Source organism: Leuciscus leuciscus (genome assembly GCF_965113295.1).
Source record: "Leuciscus leuciscus genome assembly, chromosome: 7".
Taxonomy (NCBI): domain Eukaryota; kingdom Metazoa; phylum Chordata; class Actinopteri; order Cypriniformes; family Leuciscidae; genus Leuciscus; species Leuciscus leuciscus.
This window is the reverse complement of record NC_138731.1, coordinates 1086782-1102700: the sequence shown is the minus strand read 5'-3', so window position 1 is coordinate 1102700 and position 15919 is coordinate 1086782. Positions and strand designations below refer to the sequence as shown.

The following is a 15919-nucleotide window of genomic DNA, read 5'->3' as shown; positions in this document are numbered from 1 at the left end:
GGAGAGTGTGTCCTGAGGCTGGTTGTGCTGTGTGTTCAGAGAGCAGATGGAGGCTGCGCTGGAGCAGCTGCGCAGACGCTTGCAGGAGACGCAGACCAGCCTTCAGTGCAGCACAGCAGAACTGCAGCAGCTGCAGACGGACCACGACACCCTGCTGGAGCGGCACAACAAGATCCTGCAGGAGAGCGTCAGCAAAGAGGCGGAGCTCCGGGAGAGGTGAGAGTGCGTGTGTGTGTGTGTGTGTGTGTGTGCGAGTGTGCGAGAGAGAGAGAGAATGACACCCTACTGGAGCGATTTTGCAGGTTTTCCTACTTACAAAGCATGTAGAGGTCTGATTTTTTTTATCATAGGTACTCTTCAACTGGGAGGAATCCAGAAAATCACAATGTATGATTTTTAAATAATAAATTTTTATTGTATTGCGCTACGTAAGTATTTGTTCACCTACCAACCAGTAAGAATTCCGGCTCTCACAGACCTGTTAGTTTTTCTTTAAGAAGTCCTCCTGTTCTCCACTCATTACCTGTATTAACTGCACCTGTTTGAACTTGTTACCTGTATAAAAGACACCTGTCCACACACTCAATCAAACAGACTCCAACCTCTCCACAATGGCCAAGACCAGAGAGCTGTGTAAGGACATCAGGGATAAAATTGTAGACCTGCACAAGGCTGGGATGGGCTACAGGACAATAGGCAAGCAGCTTGGTGAGAAGGCAACAACTGTTGGCGCAATCATTAGAAAATGGAAGAAGTTCAAGATGACGGTCAATCTCCCTCGGTCTGGGGCACCATGCAAGATCTCACCTCGTGGGGCATCAGTGATCATGAGGAAGGTGAGGGATCAGCCCAGAACTACACGGTAGGACCTGGTCAATGACCTGAAGAGAGCTGGCACCACAGTCTCAAAGAAAACCATTAGCAACACACTACGCCGTCATGGATTAAAATCCTGCAGCGCACGCAAGGTCCCCCTGCTCAAGCCAGCGCATGTCCAGGCCCGTCTGAAGTTTGCCAATGACCATCTGGATGATCCAGAGGAGGAATGGGAGTAGGTCATGTCGTCTGATGAGACAGAAATAGAGCTTTTTGGTCTAAAAAAGGATGAGTACAACCCCAAGAACACCATCCCAACCGTGAAGCATGGAGGTTGAAACATCATTCTTTGGGAATGCTTTTCTGCAAAGGGGACAGGACGACTGCACCGTATTGAGGGGAGGATGGATGGGGCCATGTATCACTAGATCTTGGCCAACAATCTCCTTCCCTCAGTAAGAGCATTGAAGATGGGTCGTGGCTGGGTCTTCCAGCATGACAACGACCCGAAACACACAGCCAGGGCAACTAAGGAGTGGCTCCGTAAGAAGCATCTCAAGGTCCTGGAGTGGCCTAGCCAGTCTCCAGACCTGAACCCAATAGAAAATCTTTGGAGGGAGCTGAAAGTCCGTATTGCCCTGCGACAGCCCCGAAACCTGAAGGATCTGGAGAAGGTCTGTATGGAGGAGTGGGCCAAAATCCCTGCAGTGTGTGCAAACCTGGTCAAGAACTACAGGAAACGTATGATCTCTGTGATTGCAAACAAAGGTTTCTGTACCAAATATTAAGTTCTGCTTTTCTGATGTATCAAATACTTATGTCATGCAATACAATGCAAATTAATTACTTAAAAATCATACAATGTGATTTTCTGGATTTTTGTTTTAGATTCCGTCACTCACAGTTGAAGAGTACCTATGATAAAAATGACAGACTTCTACATGCTTTGTAAGTGGGAAAACCTGCAAAATCGGCAGTGTATCAAATACTTGGTCTCCCCACTGTGTATAATGCTAACGACACTATTACATTCGAGCTGATGGACGATAAAAACATTGTCAGCCAATCAGAATCCATCCTGCCATAAAGAGCATTTAAAGAGCCAGACGAGCAGTTCTGGTGGTGTTATGAGGCTGTTCTCTGTGTTCATCATCAGGCTGCTGTCGCTGCAGTCGGAGAGTGTGTCCCTGCGGTCGGAGCACGGCCAGTGCGCGGCTCAGCTGAGCGCTCAGACGGAGGCTCTGCGCATTAGCTTCCGCGAGCAGACGCGGCTCCTGCAGGACGAGCACTGCCGTACAGTGGAGACGCTACAGCAGCAGATCAACCGGCTGGAGACTCAGCTCTACCAGCTGCAGAAGGAGACCGTTAGTGCAGGTACACACACACACACACACACACACACACACACAGCTCTACCAGCTGCAGAGGGAGACCGTTACTGCAGGTGTACACACACACACACACACACACACACACACACAGCTCTACCAGCTGCAGAGGGAGACGGTTACTGCAGGTACACACATACACTCACACACACACACACACACACACACACACACACACACACACACACACACACACACACACACACACACACACACACACACACACACTCAGCTGCTCTTCAGCGTCTCTCTCTCTCTCTCTCTCTCTCTCTCAGTGCATCATCCTCAGGGCAGGAAGGCTCAGGCGGACCGGAAGCCAGCGGACGCTCCAGCGCTGGATCTGCAGGGCGATCGAGAGGAGGGCGAGGGCATGGAGACCACAGAGACTGAGTCACTGTCCTCCACCGCAACCCCGCTGACCTCTCTGGAGCAGCTGCTGACCTCTGACCTCAAACACGGTACACACACACCAGTGTGCTGGACCTCATCTGAGTGTTCAGCTGATGTGTGATGGGCTCGTCCAGGTGTAAAATGTTTGTTTGATTATCACTTAAATACCGTTCATTATTTGTGCGTTTGTGTGTGTGTAGAGCCTGCTGACTGGCAGATGGAGCCCAGTAAAGAGGAGCTGACGATGAAGCTGAGCAGCGCCACCCGCAGTGTGGAGCACCTGAACGGCCTTCTGCACGAGACCGAGGCTACAAATGCTGTGCTGACTGAGCAGATCACTGTGAGACACACACACACACAGAGTTTCCGCTAGAAAAAAATGGTGCCGGTCAAAGTGACCGGCAGAGATTTCGTTTTCCGGACATTTTGATGATATGCCGGTCAAATATTGCCTCTTAATTAGTCAAGTTGAGGAAAACTGGAGGCAGGCTATGTAACTTAAAAAAATGACATAATCAGGCCGTATAGAACGCAACATGTTTATTAGCCTAACTTTCAAATAGACGGAAAAAAAACATGAACGTCCGATTGGCGTCAATCAACGCCAATTGTTTTTACTATGGTTTCACATTCATAGTTTAACAAACCAATCCCCCTTCCCCACATAAAATATCTGAATATCTCGGTGTAAATAGCCGCATTTCCATTACAGATTTGCGCAAATGTTTTGCGCTATTATCTAAATATCGATAAAAAACTATTGCGAAATGACGGCGTTTCCATTAACCGATGTTATATAGGTCCGTGTACCTTCGGATAATTAGTTTTTTCGTTTTTGTTTAAAAAACGGAAAAACGAAGAAACCGTTAGTTTATCGCATATTCAAACCTTCTCGTGGACATACAAAACAAGTTTCAGTATGGTCCATGTACATTTTGATAGTTTGTTTTCCGAGTTGAAATGAAATAAGCAAAAACGAGAAAACGAGCCTTTATTCGTTTTTTGTTTTTTCAAAAAAACGAAAAATATGAGATTTCGGCTTGATTTTTCGTTTTTTGGTTCACGGTTCAAAAACGGATAAATGACTTCAAAATCCGTTTTGCACATGTGGGCGGTCATGAGACGCCCCTTTCACCCGATTGGTCAAGCAAATCTGAGCCTGTGACGTCATCAGTAGTTCCCCAGGTCTGTTCGACAAAATAATAGTCCTATGGCTCTGCGTATTTCGCTTCTTAAACTGTACAGGGCATGTCTAGAACGGGCTTTCTTCTGTGCAACTTAACCCGTTTCACATAAATATTTACATATCAGAAATATTAAATATTAATCTGCATCCAGCCGGTTTTATTTAATTGTGCTGTGCAGTGTTAAATGTGTGTGTGCTACGCCTGCGCTAGACAGCGGGTGAAGTTCAGTCAAGTATACGCAGCTGTCATAACTCTTCTTTTAGACAATACGCTCAGTTTTAGACATTTTTTAACTATAATCATAGCTGCGAGAGTGAGACAGCGAGATGATTGACAGGTCGATAGCCTATAGCGGAGGAAAAAGCGCAAGATAGCCTATTTTGTTAGTAAAAAATAAATAAATATTTGTTTACTATAAGTGAGTTTGTCTTTGATAACAATAACAACAAAACAATCAAATAACACTGAACCACAAACTGAGCGTTCATTTTAAAGGGAAATTTCCAAATATCTTTTATTTATCTGTTATAATGCTTTTGTTTTATGTAGGCCTGTTGCGTCTTAATCGTTTTGTTAATAAATGTCTAATATAGGCTACTATGCGCCCAGGGAGTTTTTTTTATTGTAGCCTACTATTTTATTGTTGTTGTGCTTCCATTAAAATAACATTGAACCAATTCGTTATACAGCCAGCACTGGAGTTGTCTGGACCACTGGGCTCCCATTTGGGTCCCAGACTCCCAGTAGGTGATCCTGAATTAACAGATTGATTGAACGCATGTTCGCTTGAGTTGTTCAGTTTATCTCTGTCACCAAATTTAAAGAAACTGAGATTTTATTTTATTTTAAACAAATATTTATTTTCATGATATAATTAATCAGCTTATGTCCGTGACGCCACCTGTCTGAAGAGCATTTTTGAAACCCGCTTGCTTATGGCTGACTTGCCGCCACCTACTGGCGGTCTTTCATGTTGAAAGTATTGTTTCATGTAACTTCATATTTTTCACTGTTGCATTCAATAGTCTCTTAGTATGCAATTGAAATTGCTATAAAAATGCACTAACTGTGCCACCTTTGAGCTGCAAAAAACTGTGTAAATACATAAATCCCATGTCAGATACAGATTTCATCAGACAGCCTATAGGCTATCTACAGCAATTTGTGTTGATTGAATATTAAGAAAGTTATGACATATATTTACAGGGTTTCAAAAAAAACAATTCTACATTTGCTCACAACATTTATCTTACAAAAACCAAATTTTACTGGACAATGTCTATTACAGTACAACATAAGGGTGATAACAGAGTGATATGATTTAAGAAAAGTTTATTTTCATCACACTGTAATGTGATCAAAGATTTAAATATAAACTCTGTATGCAACACAGCATAGGCTACTACTATGCGTCACCTTATTCTGCTCTAAACAATGGGCGCCGCCATGACGATGACTCCGGTTGCCTACTTCCGGTTCGTAGAGATACCTGTCAATTTTGATGGACGTGTCTCTGTACGTTGTTAATTATTGTATATTGTTTTATTGTGTATTAAGGGGAATAGGCCTTACATCAAAATTGTCTCTCTTAACTGCGTCTGCATAAGTGATTCTCAATTGTAGCGGGTAGGCTATATGCTGTGAGGTGAACCCAGGAAAAATTAGGCCCTTTTTAAAAATGTAGGCCTATAACCTAGGCCTATATTTTATATAAAAGTTTTAGGCCTATATTATATTATTATATACGTTTTTTTGTTAATATATCTTCATTAGATATAATTATACAAAATACTAGTGAAAAAACACTATCTAACAGAACATAAATTATTTATTTATTTACAATATTATCTGCTTATTTTAATTAACGAAATGTCAATCTTCATCTTTATAACAGAAGATACAATACAACAACATCTTAAACATACAGTACAATTAGCCTATCAGTATCCAAAAAATAATAAGTAAATAATGTCAACTAAATATTGATTAGAGTTCCCATAGACTTTTTCTAGTCGACTAGTAGTCATTTATTTAAGCAATAGCTAAGTTGACTAATCGCACGTTTATATTAATTAAATACTGGGTGCATGGAGGAATAGGCTATCCTATTCCGCGCTCAAGCACATGCATAAATCTTGCCGCAAAAGTAGGCTAATTATAATAAATGTTTCTGAAAAAATAAAGAGGCATTTTAATTGTTTATTAATAAACTACTGTTTTCTAAATCAGTGTCGGCTGCAAATATCCATACATCTTCGCTGTATGCAGATGCGCATTTAGAGAGAAATCCACATGGGTTACAAAATCAGATGCTTTCGATTCGAATTTGTTCATTTAAAAGTGTACATTTCAAGCTTTAAATAGGTAATAATTATTATATAGGAATATTCCTGTCTGTTAGGCAGTATACACTGTTTCAGTTCATTTCTGAGACGCACTCCAGTTCACGGAGATCATGAAAGTGTGCCTGATTGTTTTATTTTACAAAAGCACAACGTTTTCTTGTTTACACAAATAAAAGTAGTTGCGAATGATGTAGGCTATTATTATTTTTAGTATAACCAGAAATTATAGAGTATTTTATTTTAAGTTGTTTCCACTGTTGATAGGAAAATGCAAGTTCGCGCCGGTGACTCCGTGCCATGCAGTGCGCGCTCCACAATGCCACTCGGATATGCGTTAAAATCTTGTGTTTATTTGTAATAATCTTAGCCCTGAATTATTCTTGTCTAACCTGTATTATGACTGACATTTGCTTTTTAATTTACCCTCATCGGTAGCCTATACCACCATTAGCAGTTTTGCATTAAAGTATTTGCAATGACATCTCCTTGTCTAAAACTGAGCGTATTGTCTAAAAGAAGAGTTATGACAGCTGCGTATACTTGACTGAACTTCACCCGCTGTCTAGCGCAGGCGCAGCACACACACATTTAACACTGCACAGCACAATTAAATAAAACCGGCTGGATGCAGATTAATATTTAATATTTCTGATATGTAAATATTTATGTGAAACGGGTTAAGTTGCACAGAAGAAAGCCCGTTCTAGACATGCCCTGTACAGTTTAAGACGCGGAATACGCAGAGCCATAGGACTATTATTTTGTCGAACAGACCTGGGGAACTACTGATGACGTCACAGGCTCAGATTTGCTTGACCAATCGGGTGAAAGGGGCGTCTCATGACCGCCCACATGTGCAAAACGGATTTTGAAGTCATTTATCCGTTTTTGAACCGTGAACCAAAAAAACGAAAAATCAAGCCGAAATCTCATATTTTTCGTTTTTTTGAAAAAACGAAAAACGAATAAAGGCTCGTTTTCTCGTTTTTGCTTATTTCATTTCAACTCGGAAAACAAACTATCAAAACGTACATGGACCATACTGAAACTTGTTTTGTATGTCCACGAGAAGGTTTGAATATGCGATAAACTAACGGTTTCTTCGTTTTTCCGTTTTTTAAACAAAAACGAAAAAACGAATTATCCAAAGGTACACGGACCTATATGCGACTAAACGTCCGTTTTTCTCTCACGATAAGTCATTTAAAAAATCACGGCAACAGACGTTGGTTTATAGGCCTATAATATCACAGCCACCGCATTAGACATTATTATTATGATTAATGGAAGGAGACGTGGCGTGTTATCCAAGCATTAATGGCAGGGAAAGACCCTTGTACTGCGAACGACACAGGGAGTTTCTGGGTGTTTCGCCCTCATTTCTGCTCCGAGGTTTTGATTGTGGCATTTATTTGAGATTTAGAATCCAGTATTCCTATAGGCTAATTATTGTTTCTTTTATGAATTTAATAAAGAACTCTGTCTCGTATTCTGTCCAAACGATCCATGTAGGCTACTTTTGTCCATTCGTTTTTCCTTTTTTAACCCGTAATTGAAAAACGAAAAATGAACGGTTGTTGTCTTTTTAAAACGCAAAGTTGAACACCAAAATTTTTATTTGAACTGGCTACACAAACTGCTGCGCAAAAAAGTAAATACCGACGCATTTTCTGATTTTTGTTTATGACTTTTTGCCCCTTTATTAAACATTTAAAATATTCACAAATTAATATGGAAAACATGTCGATTTTACTGGTTTTCAAAGGCCAAATTAGAACCTGGAATTGATGTTTTTCCCGCAGAGCTGAATGAGAAGAGCCATTAATATTATGAATAAACTATTGTTTTCTAAGTGTCGGCTAAAATCACATCTCCATCTCCGCTGTTAAGCAGATGCGCTTTTAGAGAGAAATGCACCTTTCATACGGATTAGGTACATAATCAGAAGGTATTAGCTTTCGATTCGAATTTGTTCGTTTTAAAGTGGACATTTCAAGCTTTAGCCTACATAGGCTATATTTTGTTTCAGTTCTCGCGCTCCAGTTTATGGAGATCATGAAAGTGCGTCTGATTGTTTTATTTTATTTTACAAAAGCACAACGTTTTCTTGTTATTGTGAGTTTACACAAATAAAAGTAGTTGAGAATAATGTATTATTATTTTCTGTATGACCAGAAATGATAGCGTATTTTAAGTTGTTTCCACTGTTAATAGGAAAATGCAAGTGGTCACGCCCGCGCCTCCGTGCCATGCAGTGCGCGCTCCACACTCAGCTTTGTTCCTTTTTTGCATAAAAGCGTCTTCTAAATATAGCTTATTAAATGTTATAATATAATAAAATAATATAAAATTATTATTATTTGCGTAGCTATACATGGACCTCAAACACACCGCGTCTTCTAAGTCAGGTGACTGCAAATGCGCAAAAACTGCATTGCAGTTTTGCGAAATATTCCTTTTTCGAATTGCCTGAAAAACCACCTCATGCGGAGCATAAAAAACGTTCTTGCGATAAACGGGAGTTTTTGCGAAATTAACGTGTTTCCATTGTGCGTATTTTTAATTCGCAATTTCAATTTGCGCAATTTGAAGGGTAGCCTAATGGAAACGCGGCTAGTGTCTCTCCACAACTTGCAATGCGCATAAGCCGCGTAACCTTGTTCTCCGCAAGGCGACTTCGCTGCTTCGTCTTGATCCTATTCTGCTTTTTCTCCGGTGGTGGTGGAGCTGTCTGGACATCTGAGGCTTCAGGTGTTCCTGATTCACCATCGTCCGTCGCGTCTGGCCTCTGAAAAAAGCTTTTACGGCTAGTCTGCCTGGGCCTGGCCATATTTGAAACGTCTCACTCATTCGTTCGTTGTTTAGGTCTATATTACAGCCGTTTTAGGCGTGCGCTTTATTTGAAATGCAGCATGCGATGTTGTTTAATAACTTTCAAACGGTAGAGCCTGTTCCTTTATAACATAGCCAAAGGTTGGTGTATTTTTGTTTTATACATTTTAGGCTTATTCTCAAATTCAGATTGTGTTAGGGGGGCGGGATTATTAGGTAATTTTAATCGGACAATTTGACCGGAGAGATTTAATTTTGTCGGACATTTCATTTTTTTTCCGGCCAATGTCCGGCAATTACCGGACAACGGAAACCCTGCACACACACACACACACACACACACACACACACACGCACACACGCACACACCTTCTGCACGAGACCGAGGCTACCAATGCTGTGCTGACTGAGCAGATCACTGTGAGACACACACACACACACACACACACACACACACGCACACACCTTCTGCACGAGACCGAGGCTACCAATGCTGTGCTGACTGAGCAGATCACTGTGAGATACACACACACACACACACACACACACACACACGCCTTCTGCACGAGACTGAGGCTACCAACGCCAGACTGACTGAGCAGATCACTGAGACACACACACACACACACACACACACACACACACACACACACACACACACCTTCTGCACGAGACTGAGGCTACCAACGCCAGACTGACTGAGCAGATTACTGTGAGACACACACACACTTCTTCTTCTTCTTATGCAGTCCATACATTTGCCGGGGTAGGCGGTGGGAGGGCATGCGGATAACATGTCCAACCCATCGCAGTTGCCGCCTAGCAAGGGTTGCCTCCATGCTGCCGGAGTTGGTGCGCTGTAGGATGTCCGTGTGGGGGATTTTGTCTTTCCATGTGACACCTAGTATGCGCTGGAGGCACCTGATGTGAAAGCCCTCGAGACACCGAATATGCCTGCGGTAGGGAGTCTTCTACCTGGTAGACGGCCGCTTTGGTGAAGGTACGGAGATCTTTATTATCAAAGACTCGAGATCGAAGTCTACCAAAGGCAGAGGAGGCGAGATTTGTGCGTGCCTGGATCTCGTTGTCTATGAGGCAGGTGGGTGTTAGGATACTTCCGAGGTAACAGAAGTGCTGAACAACCTTTACTGGTGTGCCATGGATGTAGAATTCAGGGGGTTTGGGGGTGGGGACCGTGGTCTGTGCAATGATCTCTGTCTTTTGGATGTTGACTTGTAGGCCACAAGCTTGGTAGACTGCGCATACAACATCCAGTGTGTGCTGCATTGCGGTAAGGCTGTGGGCTAGGAGGGCACAGTCATCAGCGTATTGCAATTCATGAATTGTGATAGTGGTGGTCTTGGTGATGGCTTGCAGGCAGCGGAGGTTAAAGAGGTTCCCGTCCAGACTAAACTGTAGGTGAACACCCTCGTCGGAGCTGAGGGAATTGCGGGAGAGGAGGGTGACTGCTGCCAGGAAAAGGCTGAAGATCACTGGAGCCAGTACACACCCCTGTTTCACTCCTGCCTGCACAGGAAAGGAGGGGGATTGAGATGTACCCACTATCACACGAGCCTGCATGCCAACGTGAAACTGTTGTAGGATGTCCAGAAACCTTGGTGGCACCCCAAACTTCTCCAGAATGACCCAAAGGACTTGGCGGTCAATGGTGTCAAAAGCCTTTGCCAGGGCAAAGAAGGCAATGAACAGGTCTTTGTTCTGTTCTCTAGCCTTCTCCTGTATTTGGCGAGGACAAAGATCATGTCGGAGGTGGACCGATCCTTCCTGAAGCCGCACTGTGACTCAGGAAGGATCCTCTCTGTGATGTGCTTGGTAAGACGAAACAGCATGTCCCTTGTTAATACTTTCCCTGCCACAGAGAGCAGGTATATGGCACGACTGTTTCCACAGATGGACTTGTCACCCTTTTTCTTGTGGATGGTGACAATGTGTGAGTCTTTCCAGCCTTGTGGAACAGTTTTTTTGTGCCCGTATTATCTGGTTAAGTTGGTGAAGGTTTTTGGTGAGCAGGTACCCGCCTTTATTTAGAGCCTCTGCAGGGATTCCTTCAGCACCAGCAGACTTATTGTCCTTGAGGCTTCGTACTGCTGCCAGGACTTCTGAAGACCTGGGAGGGTCATCAAGCTCATGCCCAGGTGGGAGCTTTGGGAGGCGCTGCAGGACAGTGGGGTCAGTCGGATTATTTTGATTGAGTAAGGTGTTAAAATGTTCAGCCTAACGCTCAAGAATTCCTTGTTTGTCCTTGTGCAGTATTGAGCTGTGTCAAGAGACTCGTAAAAAGTGTCTTTAATGCTTTCTTCGGCATCCAGAGTTGGTACATATGAGCTTATCAAGGTTGCATAGCAACCCTTCGCAAAGGGGAATGCGCCAGGTCATCAGCCGCTCACTGATTCCCACAGGAGACTCTGGAATGTTCTGGAGCAGTCTGCTTTTAATGGCAAAACCTACTCCATGTAGAAGGCGGGTATCTTCTGGAAGGGCCTTGTAGGAAGGGGTGTAATCTGTTAGCGAGTCGTCTCCTGCGAGCCGGGTCTCACTCAAAGCTGTCAATGCTCGCAACCAGGGCAGTGCGCCTGCGGGGTCGGTCAGTTCCATTCTGCACATCAAGAAGTGTGCGTTCGTTCCATGTAGCCAAAATTAATCGTTTAAACTTATATTTTCGACCACATAATGGGATTCCTTGGCGATAGTGGTGGGCTGCCCAGGAGTGTAGGGAGCAGGCAATGTTTGGGTCACCTTTTCTAGACCCTCCCCGCGGCAGGGGGTGAGCAGTGCAGACCCTGAAAAGGGCTGCTCAGTCGCACAAGAAGCTGCCGAAGGTGGACGCTGTTCCAACCCGTCCACACAACGACTATCACGCTTGTGCCGCCTCCGTGCAGGGCTCAGGCTGGAGGCTGCCAGTCTGATCCAAGACCTGCCTCCATCACATTTACCCTGACGCCAAAGGGCTTGTACAGTGAAGTTGCAGGGGGCTGCCAGGTCTCTTTCTGTTGAGCCTGCCTCTCGCGTGTCCCTAACGTGGCCTTGTCTTGAGGAGACGAGATGCTCACGGAAGACGACCCACAGAGCAGTGGAGGCAGCAGTCTTAGTTGATGGCGGACTGCACTCCCCATGTTGAGGAGTATCATTGGCATAAATGGAGTTTTTGCAGCGGCTCTAGTGATGCCACTCATCTAGTCCCTCCATACCCGACAGACCACCGCACGGAGCCCCCAGCTTATTGTGTAGCTTACCTTCATATCTGAAGGGTTGTCCATTATCCGCCACCTATGGACATGGTTGTTAGCAGTCAGCTCTGCCCCCAACCACCACACACACACACACACACACAAGACTGGGGCTACTAACGCCATACTGACTGAGCAGATCACTGTGAGACACACACACACACACACACACACACACACACCTTCTGCTCGAGACTGAGGCAACCAACGCCATACTGACTGAACACTGACACTCAGAAAATGTTGAGGCAAAGTCACATGAGGTTTTAAATGGATTTATTCACTAAATGTCACATCGTAGTTTAGCACGTCTTCTGATCAGATAAATAGTCTTTGCCCTTCAATTGAGCGAATACATTTTTGTGTAAATTATTAGAATTTATGCGCACCTTGGTGTTTCCATCCAGCATTTTTTTATGCAATATTCTAAACCGCATAAGACTTTGTGTAAGTAAACACAGTGGTTGAGCTGAACACTCAGGTGTGTGTGTGTGTGTGTGTGTGTGTGTGTGTGTGTGTGTGTGTGTGTGTGTGTGTGTGTGTGTGTGTGTGTGTGTGTGTGTGTGTGTGTGTGTGTGTGTGTGTGTGTGTGTGTGTGTGTGTGTGTGTGTGTGTGCAGCTCCTGAAGAGTGAGGTGCGGCGGCTGGAACGCAATCATGAGCGGGAGAAGTCTGTGGCGAACCTGGAGTACCTGAAGAACGTTCTCCTGCAGTTCATCTTCCTGCGCTCCGGCAGTGAGAGGCAAGCGCTGCTGCCCGTCATACACACCATGCTGCAGCTGAGCCCGGACGAGAAGAGCAAGCTGGAGGCCATCGCTCACGGTGAGCTCTCTCTCACACACACACACACACACACACACACACACAGAGCGTTTACATGCTTCTTCTCAACACACTTACACCTAATAATGAGCTCACGGAAACACCTTTATCAGAGTACAGTCATAAACGGCTTCAGCACTCTCACATCTCGCGTAACAAATGGAGTCAGACGCAGCAATGATGAGGTGTTGGAGTCACTGCCGGGGAATAACTTGAGTTATTAATAAAGTCTAGAGAACACGCTGTACTTGGCTTGTATGTAAATATGCTCTGTATTTGAATGAAGACTGGTGATTGGGCTCAGATGAAGAATCAGTCTGTTTATAAGTGTGTTCTGTGTGTGTTTGTAGGTGAGGAGCAGTCGGCGGTCTCGCGAGGGTCGGGCTGGACGTCATATCTGCACAGCTGGTCTGGGATCAGATGAAGCTTCACGTACACACACATCAGCTGAAGGACATCTGCACAACAACACACCATCGCTATATTCATGCCGCCTTATTTCTCTACTGGACTGTAATGGGATTTTTGATTTGGGTTATTTCCTGAAGACTATCGGTTGGAAATTGTTGGTCATATTTATTGTATTTTATCATAAATGATACATTATCATTTTTTCCTCCATTTGTAAATCTCGTATCTATAAGAGATTTTGAAGTGCTGTGAAGGTTCATGGGATGAAGCTGTGTAAATCTATCAGTGTCTATCAGACGTGTCTATCAGAGAATATAGTCAAAGAATTAAACTACTTTCAGAGCTTATTCTGTTTATTCTTTAACGTTTCCTGGAAATTAAGCTGATCAGCTTGTTCCTTGACCGCCTCCTAGGTTATATGTCTCATAAGTCAAAACACAGAATGTTCTGGAAACACAATCTTCACCCAAACAAGTGGAAGTGATGTGGAGCTGCTCTGATCATGACAAATAGACAGTAGCTGATTTAGGCTTTACTCGTGGTGTTTCTTGAGCTGTAGAGTCTCCAGCTCCACAGCGGACGCCTTCCACATGTTGAACTCTACATTAACTCTACATTATTGTGAAACGATTCACCATAGCAGCATCCAAAATCACACACTCTCTGAATGGGCACTGCATTTATATCACTTTATCCACTGCATGAGCAGTGCTTTAGTTCTGTCCACTACAACATTTTTATTTGTTGACTTCCAAGTGTTGAGTGTAAAGGGGTGATCACACAGAATGTGTTTTCCCTTTCAAACAGACGACAGTGTCCAGTGCTGATGAACAGAAGGGTCTCTCGGCCAGCAGGGTGTTCCAGAGAGCAGGTTATGGGACACCCGGGTATGTTTAAGGTTAAGTAAGCGGATTATCTGCTTCAGAGCAGCTCGTGATCCAGGGTCAGTTTAACTCACAGGTGTTCAGCTCACGATCCAGGGTCAGTTCGTGATCCAGGGTCAGTTTAACTCACAGGTGTTCAGCTCATGATCCAGGGTCAGTTTAACTCACAGGTGTTCAGCTCATGATCCAGGGTCAGTTTAACTCACAGGTGTTCAGCTCATGATCCAGGGTCAGTTTAACTCACAGGTGTTCAGCTCATGATCCAGGGTCAGTTTAACTCACAGGTGTTCAGCTCATGATCCAGGGTCAGTTTAACTCACAGGTGTTCAGCTCATGATCCAGGGTCAGTTTAACTCAGAGGTGTTCAGCTCATGATCCAGGGTCAGTTTAACTCAGAGGTGTTCAGCTCGTGATCCAGGGTCAGTTTAACTCAGAGGTGTTCAGCTCATGATCCAGGGTCAGTTTAACTCACAGGTGTTCAGCTCATGATCCAGGGTCAGTTTAACTCACAGGTGTTCAGCTCATGATCCAGGGTCAGTTTAACTCAGAGGTGTTCAGCTCATGATCCAGGGTCAGTTTAACTCACAGGTGTTCAGCTCGTGATCCAGGGTCAGTTCGTGATCCAGGGTCAGTTTAACTCAGAGGTGTTCAGCTCATGATCCAGGGTCAGTTTAACTCACAGGTGTTCAGCTCGTGATCCAGGGTCAGTTTAACTCACAGGTGTTCAGCTCGTGATCCAGGGTCAGTTTAACTCACAGGTGTTCAGCTCATGATCCAGGGTCAGTTTAACTCACAGGTGTTCAGCTCATGATCCAGGGTCAGTTTAACTCACAGGTGTTCAGCTCATGATCCAGGGTCAGTTTAACTCAGAGGTGTTCAGCTCATGATCCAGGGTCAGTTTAACTCACAGGTGTTCAGCTCGTGATCCAGGGTCAGTTTAACTCACAGGTGTTCAGCTCATGATCCAGGGTCAGTTCGTGATCCAGGGTCAGTTTAACTCAGAGGTGTTCAGCTCATGATCCAGGGTCAGTTTAACTCACAGGTGTTCAGCTCGTGATCCAGGGTCAGTTTAACTCAGAGGTGTTCAGCTCATGATCCAGGGTCAGTTTAACTCACAGGTGTTCAGCTCATGATCCAGGGGCAGTTTAACTCACAGGTGTTCAGCTCATGATCCAGGGTCAGTTTAACTCAGAGGTGTTCAGCTCGTGATCCAGGGTCAGTTTAACTCACAGGTGTTCAGCTCATGATCCAGGGTCAGTTCGTGATCCAGGGTCAGTTTAACTCACAGGTGTTCAGCTTATGATCCAGGGTCAGTTTAACTCAGAGGTGTTCAGCTCATGATCCAGGGTCAGTTTAACTCAGAGGTGTTCAGCTCGTGATCCAGGGTCAGTTTAACTCACAGGTGTTCAGCTCATGATCCAGGGTCAGTTTAACTCACAGGTGTTCAGCTCATGATCCAGGGTCAGTTTAACTCAGAGGTGTTCAGCTCGTGATCCAGGGTCAGTTTAACTCACAGGTGTTCAGCTCATGATCCAGGGTCAGTTTAACTCAGAGGTGTTCAGCTCGTGATCCAGGGTCAGTTTAACTCAGAGGTGTT

At 44.3% G+C, this 15919-nt stretch overlaps 1 protein-coding gene and 1 long non-coding RNA gene across 5 annotated transcripts in view; one reads left to right on the top strand and one right to left on the bottom strand.

Annotated features, from left to right (window-relative positions):
* The window catches only part of gcc2 (GRIP and coiled-coil domain containing 2), a 41742-nt gene extending 27957 nt beyond the window's left edge, over positions 1-13785 (top strand). For all 3 annotated transcript variants that reach the window (XM_082174451.1, XM_082174450.1, XM_082174449.1), the window contains 6 exons: positions 40-216; positions 1973-2190; positions 2480-2662; positions 2795-2934; positions 12826-13027; positions 13378-13785. In XM_082174451.1, the coding sequence (XP_082030577.1) occupies positions 40-216; positions 1973-2190; positions 2480-2662; positions 2795-2934; positions 12826-13027; positions 13378-13451 (994 nt within the window). In that variant the 3' untranslated portion in view covers positions 13452-13785. The remainder of the gene's footprint in view (positions 1-39; positions 217-1972; positions 2191-2479; positions 2663-2794; positions 2935-12825; positions 13028-13377) is intronic.
* Positions 2806-12351, bottom strand: LOC309502204. 2 transcript variants are annotated; one of them, XR_014207189.1, is made up of 3 exons: positions 9614-12351; positions 9328-9515; positions 2806-2883 (listed from the first exon to the last, which is right to left on the bottom strand). It is a non-coding gene; the product is annotated as an uncharacterized lncRNA (long non-coding RNA). The 2 variants fall into 2 exon arrangements; XR_014207190.1 differs by having other exon boundaries at positions 9618-12351.
* Positions 13786-15919: the final 2134 nt, after the last annotated feature.